General features: G+C 41.1%; 2 protein-coding genes across 2 annotated transcripts in view; one reads left to right on the forward strand and one right to left on the reverse strand.

Annotated features, from left to right (window-relative positions):
* Window positions 1–24,375, forward strand: part of IPP (intracisternal A particle-promoted polypeptide) — a 96,760-nt gene that overhangs the window by 65,141 nt on the left and 7,244 nt on the right. The window lies entirely within an intron of this gene.
* AKR1A1 (aldo-keto reductase family 1 member A1) lies at window positions 20–23,564 on the reverse strand. Its single transcript, XM_056355622.1, has 9 exons — window positions 23,432–23,564; window positions 19,584–19,679; window positions 13,262–13,381; window positions 11,399–11,550; window positions 8,506–8,701; window positions 7,675–7,874; window positions 6,568–6,640; window positions 5,572–5,658; window positions 20–2,083 (listed from the first exon to the last, which is right to left on the reverse strand). The coding sequence occupies exons 2-9, from the start codon at window positions 19,671–19,673 to the stop codon at window positions 2,018–2,020; spliced, it is 984 nt and encodes a 327-aa protein (XP_056211597.1). The 5' UTR covers window positions 19,674–19,679; window positions 23,432–23,564; the 3' UTR covers window positions 20–2,017.

Below are 24,375 nucleotides of genomic sequence, written 5' to 3' on the forward strand. Positions count from 1 at the left end.
GAAAAAGTCTCAAAAGTCATACACAGAGTACAGTATTTATTTAAGACACGCAAACGTGCAAGTGGAAATACATGCAACAAAGCCACTTTCCTTGGCAGGATGACTGCTGTTACAATTCTACATAGCACCTTCAAAGTAAAATTGCTTCCCTACTGATCTGCAGTAAGAACTGTATTCAAAGTCACCCGTGCTTGGTTTGAAACCAACAGGGATTTAATTTCCCTTAGAAGGAAAGGTCCACTCTAGTAAAAGAATCCTAACTGAGCTGTAATGGCTTTCTCCACTGAGGTGCATTCAGCAGGAATTAGGAAACACTCTCCTGAGGAACAGAAGTTCTTTAAATTTTACATAAGGATTACAAAGAGCAATAAACAGGTTTGTTCCAGTTCAGCTGCATGCTGTGAGGCCCAGGGCAGGAAATACTTGAGGAGGCACCATGCTTGAGATGAACATAGTTTTGCCATAGACCTACTGTAAACGAGGTTATCAAAACTAAAAGAATTCAATTCTTCAATTTTTGCACTATTTGAATACAGAGGATTATTCTTCTAATTCTATGTTTGTTATTGCTACAGGAAAAATAAGTGTTCTTTATCTCACTTAACAGTCAGTTAAGCTTTCTTTATCCAGCAGCAAACACAGAATCATGCCTATGACCGTCTCTGAATGGCATCCACAGATCTGAAAGAGTTCCTTTGTTTTAACTCTGAGAGGCTTTTAGAAACTCTGCCTTGCTACCCTGTCCGCAGCAAGGCATTTGCGCATTAAACCTATTTTACAGGTAGAGAAAATCAAAATAAAGTGTTAACTTTGCTAAGGCCACAGAAGGTATCACCATCAGAGCACCAGTAGGTACCAACGCCTGATGCCCTTTGTACTTGGATGGCTTAGACAATTCATTATGAGACTGAAACAAAATAAAACAGCTAGAGTTCTAGTCCTCTCAACAGCATATCAGCGTTCAGTAAATTTGTCCCTGCCAGGGAGTAACAGACAGACATGGCAAGTGGGAAGACAGAGGCACAGGAAAGGTAAATTGCTTGCCCAGTTTTACCAGCAGGTCAGTGGTAGAAGAGGAGACAGGACCAGCTCTCCCAAGCATCAACCCAGGCAGCAGTCAAAAACAGAACGTTACGTGGTAGGGGCCCTCTGACAGGCCTTTGCTCTTACTGCATAGTCAGGAACTAATTTTGTGACCTTCCAGAACTCAAACTGGTCATCTTTGGTAAAGAGACACCAGGCAACTTTACAGGAAAAACAGGATTTTTTTTACAAGACTTGCTAAAAAGTTCTCCAAGCTTTTGTGTTAGGACAATCAGAGCTATTGTCAGAGCGGAAACCTATCCATGTGACAAGCAACAGAAAGGATTTGCCTGAAGGCCTGCTCCAGGTTATGCATTTATTCTCCTTAAATCTACAGACAAATTAAAAGAAAATAGAGAATTCTAAGTCCCGCAAGTACTCTGAGGTGGATAAAAAGCACTGGGCAAGGCTGGTTACTTGGGTTTTAATGAATGGACATAGTGCAACTGTAGCACTTTTCACTTTGTTCCTGTATAAAAAATATCAATTCTGATGTATCAAAGTTGATGGCTGAGCAGTTGTTTAGTCTTAAAATGTTTTCATGCCTTCACCTTTTTTTTTTTTTTTTTTTTCCTTCATGGTAATAACTGAAGCTTTCAAAACTGTTTCACAGGCAGTAAACCCAAAATATAGCCCTAGCTTGATAATGACATGTTTGGAACTTGATTTAGATTCCCCACCTTTTTATCTAATCTCCAAAATATTTGATGCTTCCAGGAGCAAGCTTGCAGTCATTGTAATAAATCCACAAACTTTGACATGGAAGCTACAGTATCTCCAGAAAGGAGGTCAATTAGAAGCAGTACATTGTAAGCAAACCTACTCAGGAAGGAAGGTTTTATTTGGACAGGGTTTTTGACAGATTGTGGCAACAATTATTTTGTGGAAGGGCATGCAGAGGAGCATGTTACTCTAACACCTTATTTTCTAGTAGTTAATAGGGATCATTGAAAGGGTAATGGGGGTGTCCAGCATCTCTTGCTACTAGTTTTCCATTCACCTGCAAAGTAAACAGACTCAAGTCAGGAAGATAAAAATCTGTTTCTTACTCTCCATTTCAAATTCTGCATGGTTTAGATTTCTAAACCTTCACATTCCAAACATCAGGGAGTATCTTCTTCAGCTTAAGCAAGAGCTGTTCCCTCTACTCCAGAGTCCTCTTAGTTTTCTTGAAAGACAAATTTAAAAACTAATTTAAAAAGGAGATAGAATTCTATAGCCTAGAGCTAGAGTCTTTCAAGCTGCTGAGACGTGAAGAATTAAACTAAGAATAGTTAAAAGCCTTTTGCCTTGTAGCTGTTGAGTAAGTGGTGTAACACACACACTTCAAAACACTTTACTGGAGTTGAAGCTTTTTGCCCAGGTTCCCATGATAGAGAGTTGCTGGGCTGCCGATTTTACAGATGGATAAGATGAAATACATTGAAGAACTTGTTCAGGGTCATCTACTGAAGCTTAATAGTGTCACTGAACTCCTTCATAGCACTTTTTGTTTAACATTTCCACAGAAGACAAGCTTCTCCAGCCATACAATGGGAATACTGAAACCACTATTCACAGATAAGGAAACAGAGGATCAGGCTGGCACGAAAACAGACGTAGCCATGCAGAAATCTCAGTGCCTACATCCCACCTCTAAGCATTCAGATGCACAAGTTACACTTCTAGTTGCATTAAGTCCACTGCAACACCCTCAGCTTCTGAGGAGCCGAGATAAAACCTCATTCCTCACCAGTAATGTCTGGGGAAGTTCAGGTGCAGCATTGGTAAAGACATACATACCTCCCTGGGTGACAGACGAGCACAATTCAGCTAAAACCTAATTTAGGCCACTAATGACTAAACAGAAGTTATGTTAAGATAAATAAATGATTTTTGTATGCATAAATGACGTTTAAAGATCACTCAAAATGTTACAGGGGCAGAAGGAACCCACAGGGACTTTCAAACCAAGTGTCCACCAGCAAGTCCCTCTTAGCTTCCAGTATAAAACCTGCATTTCAAAGCAACAACTGGAATCCCCAGTAATGAATTGTTTACAGTGACCACTGAAGTGCGAAATTAGTCACTTGAGGGCACCACAGAGCAGAAAACGAAGATGTTAAGGTTTAACATTTGACTGATGCTCAGATTAAAGCTGAAATAAAGCCCTTAACTGAAGGCAATTCTTAAAACTGTGGACAAAAGTATCATTGTATTTTCAGGTTTCCTCATATTCTCGAGAGCAAACAACTTCCTTGTGTTTCTAAAATGTATATTCCTCATTTTTCCCCCCAGTTTCTTCCCTCTGCATACTTCACTACACAGAACAGCTCTTCAGGTAAGCATTCTTGTTCACAGCATGCCAAGACAGCAGCTGCCAGAAGCAATGTCTCACACAACTGATTCCAGTCTACCCCAGGAATTTGAGGAAAGGGGGGGAGGTAAAATCAGCAGTGAACACACTGCAAGTCAGTGGTAGCTAACTATCAAAAATAGGCAGATCATCATGTGTACAACACCATCACCTTCCTCTCCTGGCTTGCTAGTCATTCAAGTTTCACTTAAGTATATTCCCTGGTCAATTACATGTTTCCAAAAGTTTGGATTTCAGGCTGGTGCAAGGCCGTTTCCAACCTCTATTCAGACAATGAACTGTTAACACATAAAGCAACCTAAATCGTATGTAGACAATGTAATAGCCTCTCCTCAGGCTTTACAAAATACAATGTGGAGAAGAGTGGCACAACTGTAAGAACTTGTGGTGACATATCAGTAAAATAAGGCAAGGGGAAATGGTCTCATCAGTTATGATAGGAGCTCTGATACCACTGCCATATCGCACTTTGAAATCTAGACAATGTAAGTTAGATTCATAGAGGAGATAGGCATGAAAGGTTAGACAGGAATTTTAATTCACAGTTGATGAAAATTCTTTCCAATAAGCCCAGAAGGGATGGGCAGGAGACAACAGGTTCCACTAGAGATCTTACAGCTACAGAGTCGTATTTTAATTCCCATCTTGCTTCTTCCTGTCTCTATCTGACAATATGGCAGTATCTTTGAAGCCCAGCTGCATCACATTCACCCTTTTTCTAGTTGGATGGGCTAGCACTTTGAACTGTATTTCATCTCTCCTTTGTGAATCACTGTAATCTGATCAGGTCTCCCAAGTAACAAAAGCACATCAATTATCCTCAGCTCATCCAAGCCAGGCTATATTCTAATGTATTTTGCAGTTTCATTAATAAAACAACTTTGTTTGCAGCATGAGTAGCAAAACACTTGAAAGAAACATACTGTCAGCAGCAGGTGTGCTTGTCACTACCACATTCACACAATTCAGCAGCTAAGCTTGCACTTCGGTGTACAGACTCGTGATCCATAAACACAAGGATAATTTTGGTTGCAGCGATATGGGCGTTTATATTTATGCACACATTCTGAAGCAACCATAAAGTTAAAAGCATGGTGGCTTTGAAGATCTCCTAAGCCCCAACAGAACAAACAGTGAAAGCTGGAACAAGTATCTACCCTTGATATGAGACAGCCATTCACCACACGTTCACAACTTCTGTTTCCTTACTCAGACTAGTCACTGACACACTCTCAAGCAGTCAAAAACCATTCAATAACAAATCCTGGAGAAATGCTTTCCCCAAAGATAAAAACTATAGCCAGTAGCCACTGACTATTGAAGAATAATTTACAGGCAGACAAACTCTGAAGAGGCAAGGGTATGCTTGACAGCTTCCGAATTTGCAGAGACACCTACTGTATCTATGCCGTGTACTGTATGACAGAGAAGGGATAAATCACTTCACACTTGTTGTAGCACTGTTGCCACATGTTGGTTGGTGTTGCACCAGGGGCTGGCAACAGCTCTCTGTCAGCTTCCTGTCAGAAGCAGGACAGTAGGAAATGAGGAACACTATGAAGACAGAAGACAACAAGGCACTGACTTTTTTTTTTTTTTCAGTGAAGGGAAAGGAACATGTCAGCTCCTTTAATATAAGAAAAGAAAGACTAAGAGGATGACTTCAACATTTACAAGGCATTAGTTTCTCTAATAACAGAATCGCATCTGCTGGTACATGAGATGAGGTTTCATGTGGCAGAGTAAACTACTGATACTAAAAGATGCTGCAGCTAATGGATTTGGGAAGAAAAATACAACAGCCTAACCCAAACTCCCTACATTGCAGGAAGGTCATTCCAACAGACTCAGAAAGGAGGGACATCCAGTGGAGGGGAGTGGACAGATTCCCGTATGCGACTTCCAGGATGGAAGTGGAGAACTAACAGCATCCTGAGTCTTCACTGATCTTAAGTTTATACCATAAATTAAATGAGAATAGTTGGAAAAAGGAGTACTTCTAGAGGAATGCCATGTAGTGTTCTTGCAAGTAAGTAGTTCTGATGAGGGCAGTAAAAGAAAGAAAACTGCAAAAACCCAAAGATGTGGCCACATGCACATAATGAAAACTATTAGAAACATGAGAAATTTACCGTAATCATTGGCACAATGTAACGCCAGTTTTTATTCAGACTTCCAATGTGGCTCATCTCCTCTTCTGTGAGGCTGAAATCAAACACCTGAGAACAAAAACAAGAGGCTTTATTAAATAACCATAGGTTACCATTAGTTTGGCTTCCGGTTGTGAAGTTGCAATGAAACCCATTTTATAAAAAACACCAAAACAAAGGTTTAAAGTCTGAGGTGTTCATACTGCATAGCACTCTTCCACAAAAGCAAAAAGCAGTGGGACTGTTCCTCCAAGTAAGTGCTGCCTATTCAATCAATATTCTGTTCCCACGTATGTCCAAACCTTGAATAACTGCAGAGATTACTGGAATTTCTTAAGATTTCTATCAGTATACTAGATGGCAGCATTTGGTTTAACAGGAGTAACAGAGAAACAACTCCTAACTTAAAAACAAGTACGTAACCAGCCAACCTGTATGATTAAGGGCTGAAAAAAGATCGCAGGAGGTAATTCAGAGACCTCCCTTCAAGACTATTTCAAACCAGAGTTTTCAAATAATTTCTAAAGAGAACTGTCTCTACCTCAGAGCAGAAGTGAACCACCCTTATTAATTCAGCGCCATTAGAATGGCAGTTTGCTGCAGAAATATTCACCAGCCCTCACTTGCAGGCTAAAGCAACTATTATTCATAAAGAAGAACCACTGAACATAATTAGAAGACTCCCTTGTTCAATAAAATCATATATCAGATGAATTTCAGTAAAGATTTTCCATTTAGACTTCTACAAAGTACGTTCTTTACCTTTTGGTAACAAGACTATGCATGTGCACAGATGTACACTCACACACTTAGTTGCTTAAAACATAACAAGTACATTTTCCAGAAATTTCTACCCTCCCAAGTGTGTGCATACCCTGACGAACAAGTATGAACCAAGTGCCTCAGCCTGTTGCCCTCGAAGTACATTACTCACATGAAAGGGCATTGCTGAAACTTCCTTCCTCCATTTAAACTTACCTGGAGATTCTGCTGAATGCGAGCAGGAGTGACACTCTTGGGAATGGCAACCACTTTACGCTGCACTTGCCATCTGTCAAGAGAAGAGGGATTTTCTGTTTGTGCAGCCCACGAACCACGATATTTATTTCGGTTGAGTAATAATTTGTGGCAACAGAGATGCCACTTATGTTTCTATGTGAAATAAAAATACCCAGAAGAGGGTTGACACAGCACCGTATTGTGTTAGGACCTAGCATGTCCAAGCTCAAGCAAGACAGTAGCCACTAGACTAACCAATGAGAGCAAGATGCTCATGCCTTTGAACAAGCAAGCAAGTCTCAGGTGCTTTAAGCTAGAAACCCAAGAAACAGAAGAATTTACTTAAGCATTTTATGCAAGTTCTAACATGACAATCACTGAGAAACTAAAAGAAAACCCAGATCCCTCAAGTGCCTCTCTAGTGGCTTGAGCACAAAATCTTGAACATGCTCAGCTGGCAGGGTAACCTGCTGCTGCCCAAGATTGTGTCAGTGATATTGACAGATACAAAGCTAAACAAAAAATGAGGACAGAAATCCAGTTTTACTTTACAGGGTGCTGGTCTCATTCTGGATACCACTCAATCATCTTGTTTCCCAGTATCCAATAGCTGGCTTTTGCTGTATGAAAAAGCCCCAGCAAACAGTTCTTCAGTGCAAAGGAGGAAGTCCCTTCCTCAGCCCCACTTCCCAGGAGCCCACCTGAATGCCACAGCAAGCATTCAAGGCTGCAAGGAACTGGCCACATGCAAATTCAAGTAAGTGGCACTCAGATGTGGCACACTGCTGCCTTAATTGTCCTGCTGCTGTTTCACAGCAGAAAAGGTAGTGAACTGTCCCAGGCATGCATCCAGGCCCTGAACGGACCCCTCTGTTCTAGTCTGTCCACCTGTCCTAAAGCAGGACCAACTCTACCAACTCTGTAAAACAAGCACAAAAAGGGGTTTGCTTTTGGCACTCCCTGTGATTCTAACTCCCTACCACTGCAGAAAAACATGCACTTTAAGTAGATTCCTTCTAGCTTGCGTGTTTTGCTTTCTTTAAGGTTGAGCCCCAAATGCCACCCTCTCTCACAGTCATTCTGTACCTGAGGATGATCTGGGCGGGTGACTTGCTGTATTTTTCTGCCAGTTTTTTGATCCCAGGTTCTTCTAAAAGCACAGGCTCATCTGGGTGTTTCCACATGCGATCTGGAGAACCAAGGGGACTGTAGGCAGTGACAACCAGTCCTCGTTTCTGGCAGTGAGCTATCAGCTCGTTCTGAGCTAGGTAAGGATGGCATTCTACCTATTAAAATGACCCACAATGAGTGGCTGGAGAACAGGTATCAACACAAAACTCTAAACAAACAGGAAGCCAAAAGCACAGCAGAACCAAACACAACACAGGAGGCCATTCCAGATTCTGGAAAACCTTATAAGGATAAGGTTTAAGTTAAGTAAGTTAACCTTAAGAGGATAATTTACCACCAGGAGAATGAAAAAGTGTCTGGTAGGTTAAGTTTACAGGAAAAGGAGAACAGATTGCCGAAGTTTAGAGTGTTGGATTTTCCCTATGTACCAAACAGATCATCCAACGACCAAGGAAGCTCTCTACAAAGAGGATTCAAGTTACTCCCTCACAACCGTTCTTTCTTATAGACTAAACTGTTCCTCACAGGGAAGATGAACTCTTCTACAGACCTGTTCAACTAAGCAGGTATAAATGGCCACAAAAAATGGCTACAGGCCTCCTCCCCAACAAACTGATCTGCCTGCAGAGACTGCTTCTATGTCCCTATGCCTGCAGAGCTGGCCATATTTTTTCCTGTACATAAAAAGCTGCACCCTTTGTGCTAAACACATAGCATTGGTTTGCAAATTCTTCAGTCTTATGGACAAACAGGCAAGGTATTCATCCTCTCCTTTATTCATCTTACCTGCAGCACAGCTGGTTTGACAGTAGCCACACTTAGTACATCATCAATCTGACGACTGTTGAAGTTTGACAGCCCAATGGCTTTCACAAGACCTTTTTCTACCAGCTTCTCCATAGCTTTCCAGGTATCCTTGTAATCAGTGTAATCATAACGCATTGTGTTATCAGGATTCTTTGGGAAGAGATTGTCCCCTCGTCTACAGCATCGAAGGTAAAAATGTAAGTACATTATTTATATTATGTTAGTTCAGTAAAATAAACCTTTCTCAAAGTATTCTTAAAAGCTTATACATAGTTTGCAGGATATAATACAAACAGAATTTTTCTGTTGAATTCCATTTTGCTGACTTAACCTGTAAGAAATTATTTCACATACAGTCTTTCCTATGTAAACTTGTTATACAGCACTTTGAACTACTTACCTATACGGTATGACTACACAGAACTGATAAGCCGCTATATACACAGCAGCAGCTTTTTGCCAACTTGGATCCTAGCAAAACAGCTGATTTAGAGAGCAGAAACTCAGAGGGCAGCTTTGGTTTTCCAATTTGTTTTTGAGAGAGGACTGATATTCTTCGTAGCCTGTCTGGAGCTGCTACCAAAGGGATCTTGATTTAAGAGCTGTCTAGGAGAGACTGTACTCAAAGTACACTGGCCTTCCCGCTCCCTCTGAATTACAGAGTAACCGTGTCAGTACTCAATACAAGCACAGATTCTCACAGAAGTCTTAACATGAACGTGCTGCTGATAGGTTGGGCTGATAGGTTTCCAGTTTGTCATACCAACCCATTAAAAAACAGAGTTTAAAAAGAACCCCAAAACACACACAAAGAACGTGGTTATGCCAGGTGACACTACCACACTGCCAAAGGGCTATGACTGGCGTCTGAGCAGTCCATGCTTGGAGGGGTACAAGCAATTCCACTGGAAGAGTGCAGCTCCGTAACCACTGCAGGACTCTGCAAGCTCAGGTCTCAGGGACTGCCTTACATTGCTCTAGCTAAGCAGTGACCAGTGTGAGAGATGGCAGCAGCTGGGGACAAGGGGAGATGGTTCTTATTCATGTCATTGATAAATCTAGAATCAAAAGTAACTGAAAGCTTTATGAGCTCCCAACGGAGAAAAGCAGCCTCCTATGTTGAGTGGTATACCAAGTAAGTTTAATTTTCAAGACCTAAAGGCACTGTGATTTTCATCCAGAAGTCTATTTTAATTTCTGTGTAAGTAACATGTTTGCTCAGTTTCCCAATATAACAGGCATTATAGATAACCATGCATTAAAACCATTGAAGTAGAGCTAATGCAAAACTGGAGAGTGAACAGTTTCCAATGAGAAAACATGAAACTGCTTTATTAGAATGTCAGTTTTGTCAATAGTTTCCACAACATCAGGCAAATTCAAATATTAGTAATATCTCAATATACATCATTACGTGTTATGTGTTATTAAAGCAATGTTTAAGGGGTTTTTTTCAATCAACTGGAAAACAAACCTGTTTCACAACAGGGGGAATTTTTAACAGTGCTTCCTCCAAACCAGCTCTAGTTGAAAACACTTCCTCATTCTGTTATGCTGAGGAATACGTTTATGCTTTGAGCATCTGTCCTCTTACTGTTAGTGTTGTATGCTTTGTAAAATTCAGTTCATATGACTAAAAGGGGAAAAAAAACATTCTCAGATTAGCCGAACAGACAGAAGCTCCTTAAACTAACAGGGTTTCCCCTGTTGAGTGAAGTCTCCATGCAAACATCTGGTCAGGAGATTTATTCCCCACCTGCCTTTTCACTGATTGTAGGGATGGGAGGGGGGCGGAACGACTGCTTCCACATCTACAAGAAAATAAAGCAAAGAACTCTGCTTCTAATGGGGTTGTAGGACAAGCGCATTTAGCACTTAACTGGAAACTTTCTCAATATGTATTTCCTCAAATTGTAGAATTACTGCAACTAAAGTGTCATAAGTCATTTTCATTTCTGCCTCACACAGATGCCACCATGATACTGACTGTGCTCAACCACTCCAGTACAGTTGAAAACCATTGTGAAATGTGTTTGTCTTCTTTACAAAGCACTTAATTCTCATTTTACAGATAAGTAAAACTAGGCACAAAGCAGTTTCAGTATTTCCTCAAGGTTACCATATTGGTCAATGGCACAAGCAAGAATAGCTGCCACACTTCCCCAATCCCTAGAGGAAGACAATAGACTCTTTTAAACTTCTAATACATTTTAAACGCAACAAAGATTTTACCTCACAGCAAGCCAAATTTTCCGCTAGTATAAGATAGCAAGCTTCAATATGGAAACTGGTGCCATAAAGCTTCATTACTTTTTCCCAGTTAGGCTACTTTCAGTTACCTAACTCTGGCACCCATGCCAAACTGTCAGAAGTTTAGTGATCCTAATCCCATTACCTAGATGTGCTCACTATTAAAAAAAATAAGTAACTGCTTAAAGATTTTAAATAAAGACTTAATACTTACATTTCCAGCCTCATCGTTGCTAAATAATGAGAACAATTATCCCTTTTCTACTTACAATACTTCTACACAAAAACAGTTTTGTCTCTTCTACTGTGTGTTTAGACATGCTACAAATCTAACTAAACAAATTCCCACCCAACTGAAATTCAAAGAAGAATTAAATTTGAACAATTGTTTCTATGAATGAATGGACCAAATATGACTAAGTGTACAGGCTATGGGTAGAAAAGAGCGTCTATATGACAGTCCATAGGACTACACTATATTAGCCACACTGAAAAACATCTTGCAGGCAGTATATACAGGAAAATATTCACAGCTCAGCAAGAAGGTCCTCAGGATATAACACCAGCCACTCATGTAAAACTGTGGTTTCTGCATTCTGTGCCCTTTCCATGTAGAACTTACTCAAAGGCATGAGGCCAGTGCATGAGGTACAGGTCCAGGTAATCCAGTTTCAAATCTCCAAGTGTTTTCCTTACTGCTGGCTCTACATCTTCTGGGTGGTGCTTAGTATTCCACAGCTTTGATGTTACAAACAGGTCCTCCCTTTTAACAACCTTTAAGAAAGGGAGGAGAGCATAATTTACTGGAACAAGTTCAGAAAAAGAATTGCAGCAATTTCCCAACTAGCCTTAAAACAAAGAGAACAATTTAAGTTTGGGGTTTTTTTTTAATAAAAAAGGTTAACGCATAGAACCTAAAATGTAAACCTTTCAAAAATATACCGGATGGAGAAAAGCAAGAGAAATACACACACTGGGAAGTCCTAAAATACACCAAATACTTAGTAATTTATTAGAAGTTCTGAAAAACAAAACAATCCTCTTCATGCACACAAGCTTTTCCAAATTTTCCAATGCAAGGGTTAAAGCCACTCCTAAGTGTGATGTGGCCAAAAGAAAGATTACTTCGTTTATTCATATGTAAATTTTGTATTTTCTGTTTAACAGTTCACATAATCTAGGCACAACCAGCTAACTTACTACATTCATCACATGTTATAAACCAAGAATGCTTCTCATGGAAAGAGCGTGGGAAAACAAACAGAAGAAGTTTCCCCAAACCTCTGCACTTGAGTTTCTAGGTTCTGGAAAGAATGCACTAGGAACTGAGTGCCCTGTACCCTGTATTGGAAGAGTAAGACCCAGAAATTAAACAGAAAGTCGGTTAACTAGAAAGCATAAAATGCAAAAGGGAGATCATACTTGGCAAACTGAAGCACAGAACACCATCAGAGGGCACTTCTCACTGTCTTACAAGTGACCAGATTGCACTCAAGTCTGCATTTTACAGAAGCTGGAATGATTAATTCCTCAGTTTCTCTCCTCCAATCATTCTGTTATTTTTGTGTTTCATATATGGCTGTTGTGTTCAAAGAGAAAGGTGTTTTAAAAATTCTACTTTGAAGTTAGCTAGCTGACATGAACTGAATAAGAGTCCTATGCTTCCCTCTATTAGTGACCATACCTCGTAGGAAGGAATCCCTGGGGCAAGCTGAAAACAACCTCTCTCAAGCTAATCACATAACCAAGAGATTGCCCCAAAGCCAAGGCAAGAGCAGCAGGAAAGTAAGAACTTTCTTTCCATGGGCTCTGAGGATGTACAGGTAATCCTTCCGGCCCCTTGGGCCAACAAGAGCAAGGGGATGAATTTAAGATTCCACCTCGGGTCATCCATAAGAATGCCTGTCACATTACATAATATTTAGGCCATGGATCCTCAGGTGCAGGTCCTTGAGTCACACCAAGCCTTCAAACGTAATCACGGTTTAAAAAAAAAAAAAAGAAAAAAGGAAAACAGGTATGTATTTACTCGCTCATATTGTATCTATAACCAAAAAACCCACAGTCACTGAAGTTGCTGTGGCTACCCACCATTGCACGCTATTCTAGACTGGCAAACTAGAGTAACTCTTCATATAAATCATGGCAAATATTTTAAATTTTAACCACTGATTCTGGGAACCTCCAATTTTTGAACACCCAGATCAGATACTTTGCAAGGGGAAAGGTTAGGCAGAGAAATTAAAAAAAAAAAAAAAACCAAAACAGAAAAAAAAAAAAGCGCACAGCATTTTCTGTAGCTTCCGTGCAAATAATCCTGACAATCTTTTCTCCTCCTGACAGCCAGTATGGATACATGAGGAGAGACAGCCCTCTTTCATGCCACAGGAAAAGCCACAAATGTTAACTTTGCAGTCTACTTTCAGGTCACAGTTGTACATTTTGATACAACACACAGCCAGCTGAGTGATTCTTGTGTTTTTACCTTGTTGGGCCCAAAGCATTCCTGGAAAGCCTCACCGATCTCCCCTTCATTGCTGTAAGCTGCTGCGCAATCTATGTGGCGATAACCCACACTTAGGGCGTATTTCACTGCTTCTTTCACCTGTAACCAAAAGCAGATTACCCAATGCCATCAGTGAAAAGGGACATATCACTGGGGAAAAAAATATTTAAAATGTTAGGGACCTAGTGAGGAATACCCACAAAGTACAGAGCTATGTAAGGTCACGAGACTCAGAGCAGGATATGGTCTTCTGTGGCACAGCCTCTAGGAGTGAAGACCTAATTGCTAGCAGATGCTCCAAGAGTAACAAGAAAACAGACTGTGCACAGGTCAAGCATGCAAGAACTCACTAGACAGAACAGGGATTCATTCTTAACTACAGTTGTTACCCTTCTTAAATGTAAAATGAGCTTTAAGAAACAGTTTTCAAATAAATCCTAGCTTAGGAAGACAAACTTTCAGTAATTACAAACAAATCACTGTCAGTCAAACCTGGAAGATACTTCTTCTCTCCCAGTACAGGAAGAGCCTGGTTTCTAACTCCAGAATTGCCAGAGCTTGAGTTTCGTTCAGTTGCTCACACTTAATTTCCAAGATAATGCTGGTTTATGGCACATTTTTCCTTCATGCCTCATTCCCACTGATTGCATGACAATGAAAGTCACTATACTGCTGAATATTGACCCATGGCCTGCAGGGAATCTCCTGATGATGCTCACAACTTGGCATTTTGCTTTCCACATTGCTGACATGGAAGGTGTTGCCAACAGCAACACATCCCTTGCTCCATGTGCATCAGAATGGTTGAGAACCAAAGCATGATACTTTGAATCTGGTTCTCCTTTTGAAAGCTCCAGTGAAGCACAAGCGCAAAACATTTCCACATGTGGGCCTCAGATATGGAGCAAAACTAGAAACCGAAGATGGAAACACAGAATGGCATCTTTTCGAGGATTCATAAATAGATTTTGAATAAAGATTTTTAATAACAGATTGTGCAAGAACCAAGAATTACTACAGATTCTAATGTAGTCATCATCTGCTGTTAGGCTGATGTGCATTAAGTAAGATCTATTTCATTTAACTTTCAATGGACAGTAAGCACACGTTCTCCATTACATCTACCCACGTGAAGTGCTACAGTAAAAGTACAGCTTAGCTTTACAGGGATTTCTATACATTACTCTTCACTGACTTGTCTCTCAAGATGGTGGGAGATAGTCAATTACTCTGTGTGTAAGGCTTGATGCAATAGGGTCCTAATGTATTTATAGAGATTACATCTCTCATCAAGAGATTTAAAAACGTGTCCACAAAAGCTAGGGAGAGTTTGATTTCTTTCAACTTAAGCAAAGTACTAGCATTTTCCCTTTTAAAGCTGACATTAGTTAACAACAATTAAAGACATATACAGTTCTGCTTTCAGATACTACAGAAAGACAAGGGGGAAATCAAATGTAGAAAAGATCTCTCTTCTACTAGTAGGTTTGATTTGTTTTTCTTGTCAAGAACTGCAGAGTAAAGGCAGACACAGGATATTCTGACCGCATTCTTTGGCATTTTGACAGGAAAACCAGAATGTAGACCAGTTTTCCTTAGCCAGAATCACAAAGCACTTACATTACAGCACTGAAGTAAGCTCTTCCTTTCTCTAGCAGGATGGTATTTACAGTCCTTGTTTCACCTTGACAAAGACATTCCACAGAAGGTCACTACAAAGTCAAGGTCATGGTAATTCTGAAATTACTTGAGACATATTAAAAGCTTTTAAGACTCAATATCCACCCTCCAAAAAGGTGAAGAGTTGTGGAGCTGAAGCAGAAATGAGGGGGAAAAAAGCAGTGTTCTTTGTCTGTACTAATCCTCCATTTCCTCTATCAGGATAATAATTTATTTTAATGCACACAGGCACAAAATTTGCCATAAAATGAAAGTAGGCGCCACTTGCAGAAAACTAGGGATAAGGCACTCCAAACACGTCTCTGCAAAGCAATACACAGGAGGCTGTATTTCCATATCAGTGCGTTTTGATAAATTTCTAGCACTGAAAAACTGCAACTGGTCATTTAAATAAAGTTTGGATTTGGGCAAAATCTGTATCTGTGTAAACTACTCTCAGCTCACTCAGACATTCCAATGTGAACTGAGAGTTCCTGTTCCACTCAAAAGGCAAAGGATCACGAGATAATGTGCAAAAAAAGCATTTCTGGAGGGGAAAAGAATTAATATGTAAATGTAAGAAGAGTACTTTGTTTTAACAGAAAGTTTTGTATTTTTGAGATTATATTCAGTCAGGTACATGTATTTCCTGGGGGGCAGAGGACAAAGAGAGAGAGAGAGAGAGGGGAAGAGAGGAAGACAACAAAAGCAGTTGGAGATTCATATGCATATGGATGTGTTACAATAGCCAAAGGAGCCGTCAAACTTTCTATATGTTCTTTAGTTTAGCCTATCAATACTGCTATGGAAGGAGCCTTTAGAGTTCAGTTTTGCATTAGGCAAGTTGAGTCACACAGCCTAAGTGTGACTCCCCAACCTAGCATCATCTAACTGTAGAAAGTAGGTCTGAAAGGATCTTGAGACATCATGTAGTCTATCTTCATACCCCACAGCAGGGCCAACTAAGCCTAAACCACTCCAACACACATTTGCCAAAACCATTCTTGTAAGTGACAGGCAGTCTATTCCAATGCTTAGGTATCTTTATGTTCAAAGCCTTTTAGATGTCTAACCAAGATTGCCCTGATGCCACCTTGGTGATGTCCTCACAGACATGAAATCCATAGCTCCCTTCCCCTTTATGAGGGCTTTTTGCACATTTGGAAAGCAGCAGCATACCTCTTCTCAAACCTCTCTTGACCATCTACCTGTAAGCGCTTCCATCTTTCATGGCAACTCACCTTCCCTAAACCCTGCATCACTGTTGCTGCTGTCTCGTCAGCTGGTTCATGCTTTTCTTGAAGTGGTTTGCACCAAAACAGACATTATATTGCAACTGAAGCCTTACTCTCCTTCATTGTATAGCAAAGTCCTAGGACCTACACTCCTGTTTATACATCCTAGCAAGGGACCCGGCCTTCCTATCCACCCTCTTTTGTTTTTGAAGATGGAGGAAACACAATATTGCTAAAAGTCAGTAGCAGATTCAGAAGCAGAATCTGTAAGTCCCAATTCATTACAATATCCATTACTAGATTTCTAGTTCTTCAAATTGTCCATCACAAGGTGAAAAACTAAAAAACCCTCTTGAACTCTGTGTTGCTTGGAAATATAATGTGACTAGGGAGCCTCTTCTGCACAGCCTCGTGTCATTATGAAGAGGCTTCTCACTCTAACAGTTCCAGTCAATAATACTTGGAAAGAAAAGGCTCCAACAGCCTCCCCTGCTTCCTGCAAAGTTGTCACATTCTAGCAGTCCAAGTACGTTTGCTGACAGGAAGTAGGGGGGAAAAAAACCAACAGATCATCAGTCCACATGATACTCTTGATGCAATATGACCAGACCATAAATGTTGCTCTATCACAGTTTGTACATACTGTACAAAAATTGGCTGAAAAGGAACTCGGACCACCACATAATTAATGCCAATTTAAGAGCTGATGTTCCTTAAACAGAAGTTTTGCCTCCTGTCCATCAGACGTTGAATTCAAGCCCCTTCGCATATACCAGCATAGTAAATTTTTGTGCACGTAACCAGGATTCCCTGTATTGCCTAACAAACTTTTCCAGGAACCAAGAAGTCTCCTCCATAGCTGCAATTCTGTCACAAGACACCCAGTCTGACTGGTTTTCTGAGGTATGCATTTCCTCTTCAGCTTTCTTGAAGTTTCACACAGAAATACAACTTTCCTAAGCCCCATGTCTCTCTTCCCCACAGAATCAGCCTCTGCCACAGCAGGTCAGACTGTTCATCAGGTGGGGATCAATCCTCCAGGTTGAAAGCATGGACCACTTGAAAGAAGAGAACAAAGCATTAAAGGATTACAGATAATCAAACTCCAGTATTAAAAAATCATGCTACTAATATTCTTGATGTTCTTGTCTGAATGGACTTCTCTTTGAACTCATTTCATGTTGCCAGTTCATAAGCTTCTGTACTGTGTTCCCTTCTGTTCAATAGCCCACCACCATGTTCCTATGGTAACGTGCAAACCAAATTTCTCTTCTAGCATTTGATCACTTAAGACAGACAACATCCAATTATTTTATAGCATCTAAACCCTACAGTCTTCCAATAATTCCCCTCCTCAATTCCTACTGTCTAGAAAACTAGGGCTGCAATGATGCCTTCACATTCGACTGCCAAGATCTGCCTACAAAGTCAAGACTCATTTAGCATCAGGAATAGTAACAGCAATAATAAAGAAATTACTCAAGAGTTAAGTCAAGACTGTAAAGCAGCTCAGCGAGGAAAATAATTACAATCTACAAAATATTCACCTGAAATAATTTAAAAGCCATCCACTCTTGCTTCTAATGCAGCCCTTGCACAAAAGAGCGTTCAATAAATAGCCTCTACGTGGGAAACAGCTAGATTAAATATAAGCAATGATCATTCTTCTGCTCCTCTAGGTTTTTGGCCCTTAGTCTTTAATTCATAATTACAGTTACTCTCCCTGAATGACATCATGTCCTTTAAAGGCTAAATCATTTGGACACTCTGCCAAATTGCTGCTATGCTTCTGAATTTTCAAGCCATAAACAGGAATTTTTGTACTCCATAGAAGTATCAGCAGCTTCTGTAACTCTGGCCATTTTCACTGCAGTTTCTAGGTTTTTTTCTTCAGTATATTCTAGGAGTAAGTCTTTGAAGACAGTAGGTATTCCAAAGAAGTGATGCCCAATGACTTCCATGGGATCCCAGAGAAGATGGCTGCATCCCATGTGGGGTTCAGCTGCTAGAAGTGCTGCTTACTATGCCAAAATCCATCTGAATTAGGCTTAAACTATGCAGAAGCAGGATTTTTCCTGGTTCTTTTATAAGACCACACTTTCCTCAGAACAGTCAGTGCACAAAATAATGCATTCCTATTTTGCTTAATTTCAGGCATTTGTTTTAGATAATATACATTTAACTGTTTTGGGTGTGCAGAAATTCATCCATTAAGTCCCTGCATGTCAATAAGCTTAATTCAGCTATCAGCTGATGTTTGAAGTGACAGAGCTGAACATCTACCCTTGTCCTCATTTACGAGGTTGACTGAGCTCTCTCACCAACTCAGGTTCCACATTAGCACAGCTCCTATTCCCAACAGATCCACTGTCCCGACAGCTGTTTGGACAGGAAGACCAACAATAAAATGGTTCTGAATAGATTTCATTTTTATAGCTTGTTTCCCACATATTCCTCTGCACGGGAGAACAGCACAACATCTTGAGACAGGTTTTAACTTTCCCTCTCAGTCTTGGGCACAACGCCATCTGACATCCTCCAAAAATCATCATGAAGCTAACACAAGTGTAGTGGCAAGAGACGCAACATTTAGTGCGCAGACATGCAAAGGTACACATAATGCAAAAGGCATTATAAACAACAATAGCAACTAAGAATTCCACCAAGTGATGGACATTGCCTTTCCCAGCAAGTATGTGCTATCTCTTCCCCCAAGAATTTTTCTTTTAAATAAATGAAACAGAAAGGAAAAGACAGACAAGGGGGAGACGTATTATACTAAGCAAGCAGTCCATAGCATGCAAACATTCCCACAGACAGTTTCTAGTAACACACAGAATCATCTCCCAGTGTGGTGTTTGCCAACTCACTGCATTTAGAAGTACAGTGAATGTCTAATGACACATTAGTCTTCTTAGTCTAAAAGCAGAATGACCCAAGCAGGTTCTTTGTTTTCTTGCTGACTGCTGGAACAGGACTTATTACAAGAACAACTAGAGCTCTTGCCTGCCAAAATAATGCTTTCAGCTGAGTCATCACCCCAATCCAGAGGGATGTCTGGTCAAACTGGGAGCCTGAGGATTTACTAGTGGAAGAGTCAGGCACCATAACATAGGTACAGCATTCTCCCTGTCTCACCCTCCTCATTGGTCTCTTTCTAGCTCCATCTCCCAGGGCACCACTGCCTGAGGCCTGGGTTAACAAGTATTAAGGGATCTGCTGGTGCTGCTTTTGTGCCTTAAAGTCTTAGTCATGGAAATACATACATACATTCCACTGACTTCAATGGATGTAAGACTAAAATCACGCAAGTGAAGAATCCAGGCCTCAGATCCAGCTTCTTCAAAAAAAGTGCACAAAACACAAACACTAGTTGAGAGCACAATATTGTATTGTTCTTTGCTTACTTGGCCACGGTCACTTTTCCAAGTTCCCAGTCCTATGAGAGGCATCTTCTGCCCAGTGTGGAGTGCAATGAAGTTGCATGCTGCAGACATTTTTGCCTAAAGAAGAACAAGAACAAAGCGAGTTTTGCAGCAATTCAGTAAGTTGCAACAATTTACCTTTTCTATGCAAAACCAAGTATGTAAGATCACAGAGGTCCGCGTCATGCTAGAATAAAGATGAGGTAGGCTCTTTACAGTTTTTACCCGTATAAGAGATTAATAGCTACCCTGGAGACACTAGAAAAGAAGCCCATTTTCTCCTCTTCCTTCTAATTCTCTTTTCTCCTTTACAATGCACAGGTTTAAGATTTCTCAGAGTTAGCAAGTACAAAAAGAAGCATCCTGCAATAACATATTATTAAAAGAGAAGCTCAAGTGAAAACTTTGTGGTGTTTTCTTTTCAATCAGCAGTATGCATTGATGAGGCAGAAGGGAGTAAGAGATGTTTGTCCGCCCTCAGTGTACAGTAATTGCATAGGACTGCTACACTAAGTTTTTCTCTTTTACCAGCTAGCTCAGGAACCAAGCTCTAATTACTGCTGCAGCTGGGGATAAACACACTTTGTCAGAAACAGCTGGTGCAGACCTGATACAGGCAGGGTTTTGATTAGGAGTGAATGGTAAAGGCATTTATGAAGGCATAGCCCAGAAAAAAACCCAAAAAATAAAAACATAATACTGCAAAGACCACTGCTAGAGGATCCATCCCATCTTTTTATGCTAGATACATGCTTTGTCACCCTTGAATCCCAATTTTCACCAACTCAGAGCTGAACCACAGCTCATTATCAAGACTGGCACTGTGAAGAAAATCAGAAACATTTTGACTTCCTGTGCAACAAGCAAAACTGTTTATGAATTGTTATATACCTGCAACAGGCAAATGCTACCAAATTAGAAGGCTACTTTTATTTTTTTTTTTCCAAACACTAAAAAAAACCCTCTCTGATGTGAGGTCAGTTCTAGCAGAGGACAAAATTGAGGCACCTTCAAAGGTGGACACTAGGAAATAACACCTCAGTACACAGATCAAGTAAAAGTGGTATGTATATAATTTTTTATCACTCTGACATAGAACTAGAAATAGCTGTGTGCAAAGTGATGCATGCAGTAGGTCCTTACGTATTTGTGTGTTTTGAATCCCAAAATAACTTCGTCTTCCTGCTCTTTTCTGTCTCCCTGCTCATTCAAAAAAGGACACCTACCTTTTAAAGAGCTGAAAGATTCCTTGTTCCCATGCTGTCAAAAACTGCATGTGGACTCTGATAGAAATTTGAAACTAAGAGCTCAACTCTTGCATAAGATGCATTTCAAGTGCAAACAACATGCAACAGCTAGCATTGCTATTATAGAACATGTCATACACCTGATTTCGCACAAATTCACAGTAGTGTTCTTCCATTACTAAAGGGAGAATGAAAAAACATTATGTAAAGTCAATTGTCACTTTGAGCCTGTGCTTCCCTCTCATGCTTTAGCACTGTGATATCTGAGCATTTTCCCTGTGAAATTCAACAGAACAGAAGTCCAGCAGGATCTTCCACTACCTGTTGCTGGTTTTATAGCTGCTGCAAACAGCAACCTCCTCACAGTAGCAGATTTTTATCAAAAAGGAAGGTTTTCTAGTGTGTTCCAACATCCTCACAATCTATCTCAGAAACTGCACTCAGGATGAGCCCCAAAGCTGGCTAGCTGATTTCAGCAGAAGCTGAGGAAGTTACTTCCCAAGTTCAGCTGTGTCCAAACTCATTAATGTTCTTTGTTTAAAAAAAAAAAAAAAACAAAAAAAACCTAAGGGTGGAAGCATGCAGTGTTGACTGAATGGCTGACTATGTAGGAGGAATGGATGTTTTCAAAGCAGAGCATTCACCCAGCACACTATCCCAGAACAGCTCTGTCCTTTCCATGTTACCATTTTCATCAGATAATTAAGTCCCAGCTGATAGATGTATTCACACAGAAAGTTTATATTTTTAATTTCTTGCTTATCTTCTCAAGCCATATTTTTGTAGATTTACAGCAGACACCAAACAGCGTACTTGCTGTACAGAGAGACCTAATAGAGTAGCTGGAGCGATCCTGACCTGAAGGTCATTGTACACCAAGGAGTTGGTGATCCACATAGTCAATCCGAGTAAGTGCAGGCTTGTCTTGTGCTGTGTTTTGTGTACAGCATGGCCTTCAGGCCTGTGTTGTCAGGGTCACAACCCATGGCTGCAGGATAAGCTCAGCAGCTAGTTGTAACAGGGGAGTCTGCAGGTAGCTCACACTTGGTACCTACAATTACACCACCTACATGTGTCCTTGCCTCCATCAGAAAAACCAGTAAGTTCTCATGTGAACACCCTTTCTGTCTGACAGTAGAAATGATGAATAGGGTTGTTTTCTTGTAAAAGAATCCCTAATAGCTCAAGTGACCAAAACAGGGTAACCCCTTCTCTGAACTGGGTCTACACAGCATGCTGCACATGAATCAGCTGTTCAACAGGAGGGCTGTTCAGTGTTGCATGACTCAGGGTCCCACCAGCTGAAGGGATGTAAGATTATCAACATTATCCACTTTCTTTATAGGATTACTTCTAACAAATAGCATTTGAGATTATAATTTAGAGAGCCTAAGTGTCTTTGTTATCAGGATTGTAATGGACCAGCACCTCTCGGTGCAAAACAGCAGTTAAACACAAGCTAACAGCTCTGGATTTGCTCTGTGATGTATTAAGTCCAGGTATTGGTGCTGAAAGCAATCACTGGTGAGCCAAACTGTGGGTTTAAGTCTATTTTTTGGGGTACAGGAGTCAAAGAAAGCAAAATGACAATGCTAACAGTTTTCTATTCCAAGTTTGCATAGCAATTTTGTAGCCAGTTATAGGCAAGTGGGTGCTTTTAACCTGCATTTAGTAGCCCAAATAAAGGCACCTTCTTACATCATGCAATACAACTAAAGACTTAAGGGCTTTTGATTCACATTGGCCTATAACACAAATAAGTGAGCAACTGTATACTTTACACAACTATGTTACACAATCATTTTAAATACAACAGTACAGCTCAAAAGACAAGGTACATGTTTAACCAATAACTAGCATCAGCACATTTTCTAAGAACCTTCTATGCTTCCTGTAACAGTTGCATATTAAAGTTGCAGAGAGCAAAAGTACAAACTCTAGGAGAACAAAAACATGCCAGAATTAAGAAACACTGGAAGAAAATACAGCAACACTTCCCTCTCAAATTCTTCCCCTAAAAGGGAGATATAAGAGAACTACAGTATCTACTAGCTACCATTATTGGGTTCACTAAAAAGCTAGAAGCCTTTTTTTTTAGGAGGGCAAAGACAAAAATAAACACAGAAATGAACTAATTCTGGACAAGTATGACGTAGGTTTGGCTTAACAATACCCACCTATTGCCACATTTTCATATAAAAGAGCTAAAACTCTGAGTAATTCAAATGTAGGGTAAGCAGTCTGGCCAGGAGAATACGCATTAATAACCAGAGAAGCATAAACTGCACCTGCACATCAGCCCACAGTTACAACTAGTTTTTAATCCAAAGCAAGGAGCCCTTCATCAGCCAAGCACGCATAAATATGCGTTAAATTAATACGCATAGTATGCAAATATCGAAAATACAGACACCCCTGCTGCTGAATCTTGTAGTACCCTGCAAATGGGAGCTAACCCTCCACATTTTGTCTCCCCAAAGGCACCCCACAGCGCAGCAGCGCGCCCACCTCCCCCTTATCGGGCGGCCCAGGGAGGGTCCTCCCCGCGGCGGGTGGAGATACGGAGCCCCCCGCCGCACTCACCCGCACAGCGCCCGGCCTGCACCGCCCGCACGCCGCCTGCCTTCGGCCAGCGCTTCCGCTTCCGGCCGCCCGGGGCTCGGCGGCGGGCGCCTGGCCGTGCTGAGCAGCCGTGACCTGGCTGAGACATGCGGGGCGGCGCCTCCCGAGACAAACCCAGCGGAACCGCAGCAGCGAGCACCCCCGTGGGGCTGGGCAGGCGGCCGCGGTACGGCTGTGCGGTGGGGCTGCTGCGGGCTGCGGCCCCTGGGCTGCAGCGCGGCCCCAGCGCCGTGCGGGGCGGCTGTCCCCCCGGTACCGGCCGTGCCCCGCGTACCTTTTGCTCTGGGTTCTGTTCCCATCGGGAAATGCAGGCAGGCCAGGCGCGCCCGCTCGCAGCCCGGTGCCTGCACCACGGGGGGAAGCTACAAAACTAACGGAACGGATAAAGATTACGTGAAGTGTACGCGTTTACATATGTCTCCCTATCTGCTATTTGTCTTGGCCTCTTGGAGCAGTTTTTATTGGTGGGAAGAGAGAAATTCCACCGGGTTTTTTTGCAGCCCTAAATAACAGGAATCCAGGGAAAGTGCAAGGCCAGTTACACTCAAGTACACTGCAGCTGTTGTGCTAAAAGGTGCGTGAAGAGAAAGCAGGGGCACTCCCCGAGAAGGCTGAGGCTCCTTTTGTTGCAGGTGCACAAGAATGTGTTTCCTTGTTTGTGCAAGATTGAAGGTAAGATTAAAGCGGGCTGACTTCAGCGGAGTGCTTACTTCTGGGTAGGTACAATCTTGCTACTGTTGTCAGAGAGTCAAAGATAAAACCTCTAACAGCAGCAGACTCTGGCCCTGTAACTGAAAGAAGACAGCACCTAATCTTAGACACAATGAAACACACCAGGTTTGACTTTTACTCCAAGCTTCCATTTTTATAAGTAATTTATAAACTTTCAGAATTTGAAAATAGTA

Source organism: Falco biarmicus, chromosome 11, assembly GCF_023638135.1.
Source record: "Falco biarmicus isolate bFalBia1 chromosome 11, bFalBia1.pri, whole genome shotgun sequence".
Classification (NCBI taxonomy): Eukaryota; Metazoa; Chordata; class Aves; order Falconiformes; family Falconidae; genus Falco; species Falco biarmicus.

Bases quoted from the DNA above. Each gene is read 5' to 3' on its own strand.
- AKR1A1 (XM_056355622.1), bottom strand. From the start codon at position 19,673: ATGTCTGCAGCATGCAACTTCATTGCACTCCACACTGGGCAGAAGATG. The intron at 8,702-11,398 runs GTAAGTTCTACA...TCGATGCTGTAG, and splicing joins CACTGGCCTCATGCCTTTGA to ACGAGGGGACAATCTCTTCC. The intron at 5,659-6,567 runs GTAAGTTTAAAT...TTTTGTTCTCAG, and splicing joins GCATTCAGCAGAATCTCCAG to GTGTTTGATTTCAGCCTCAC.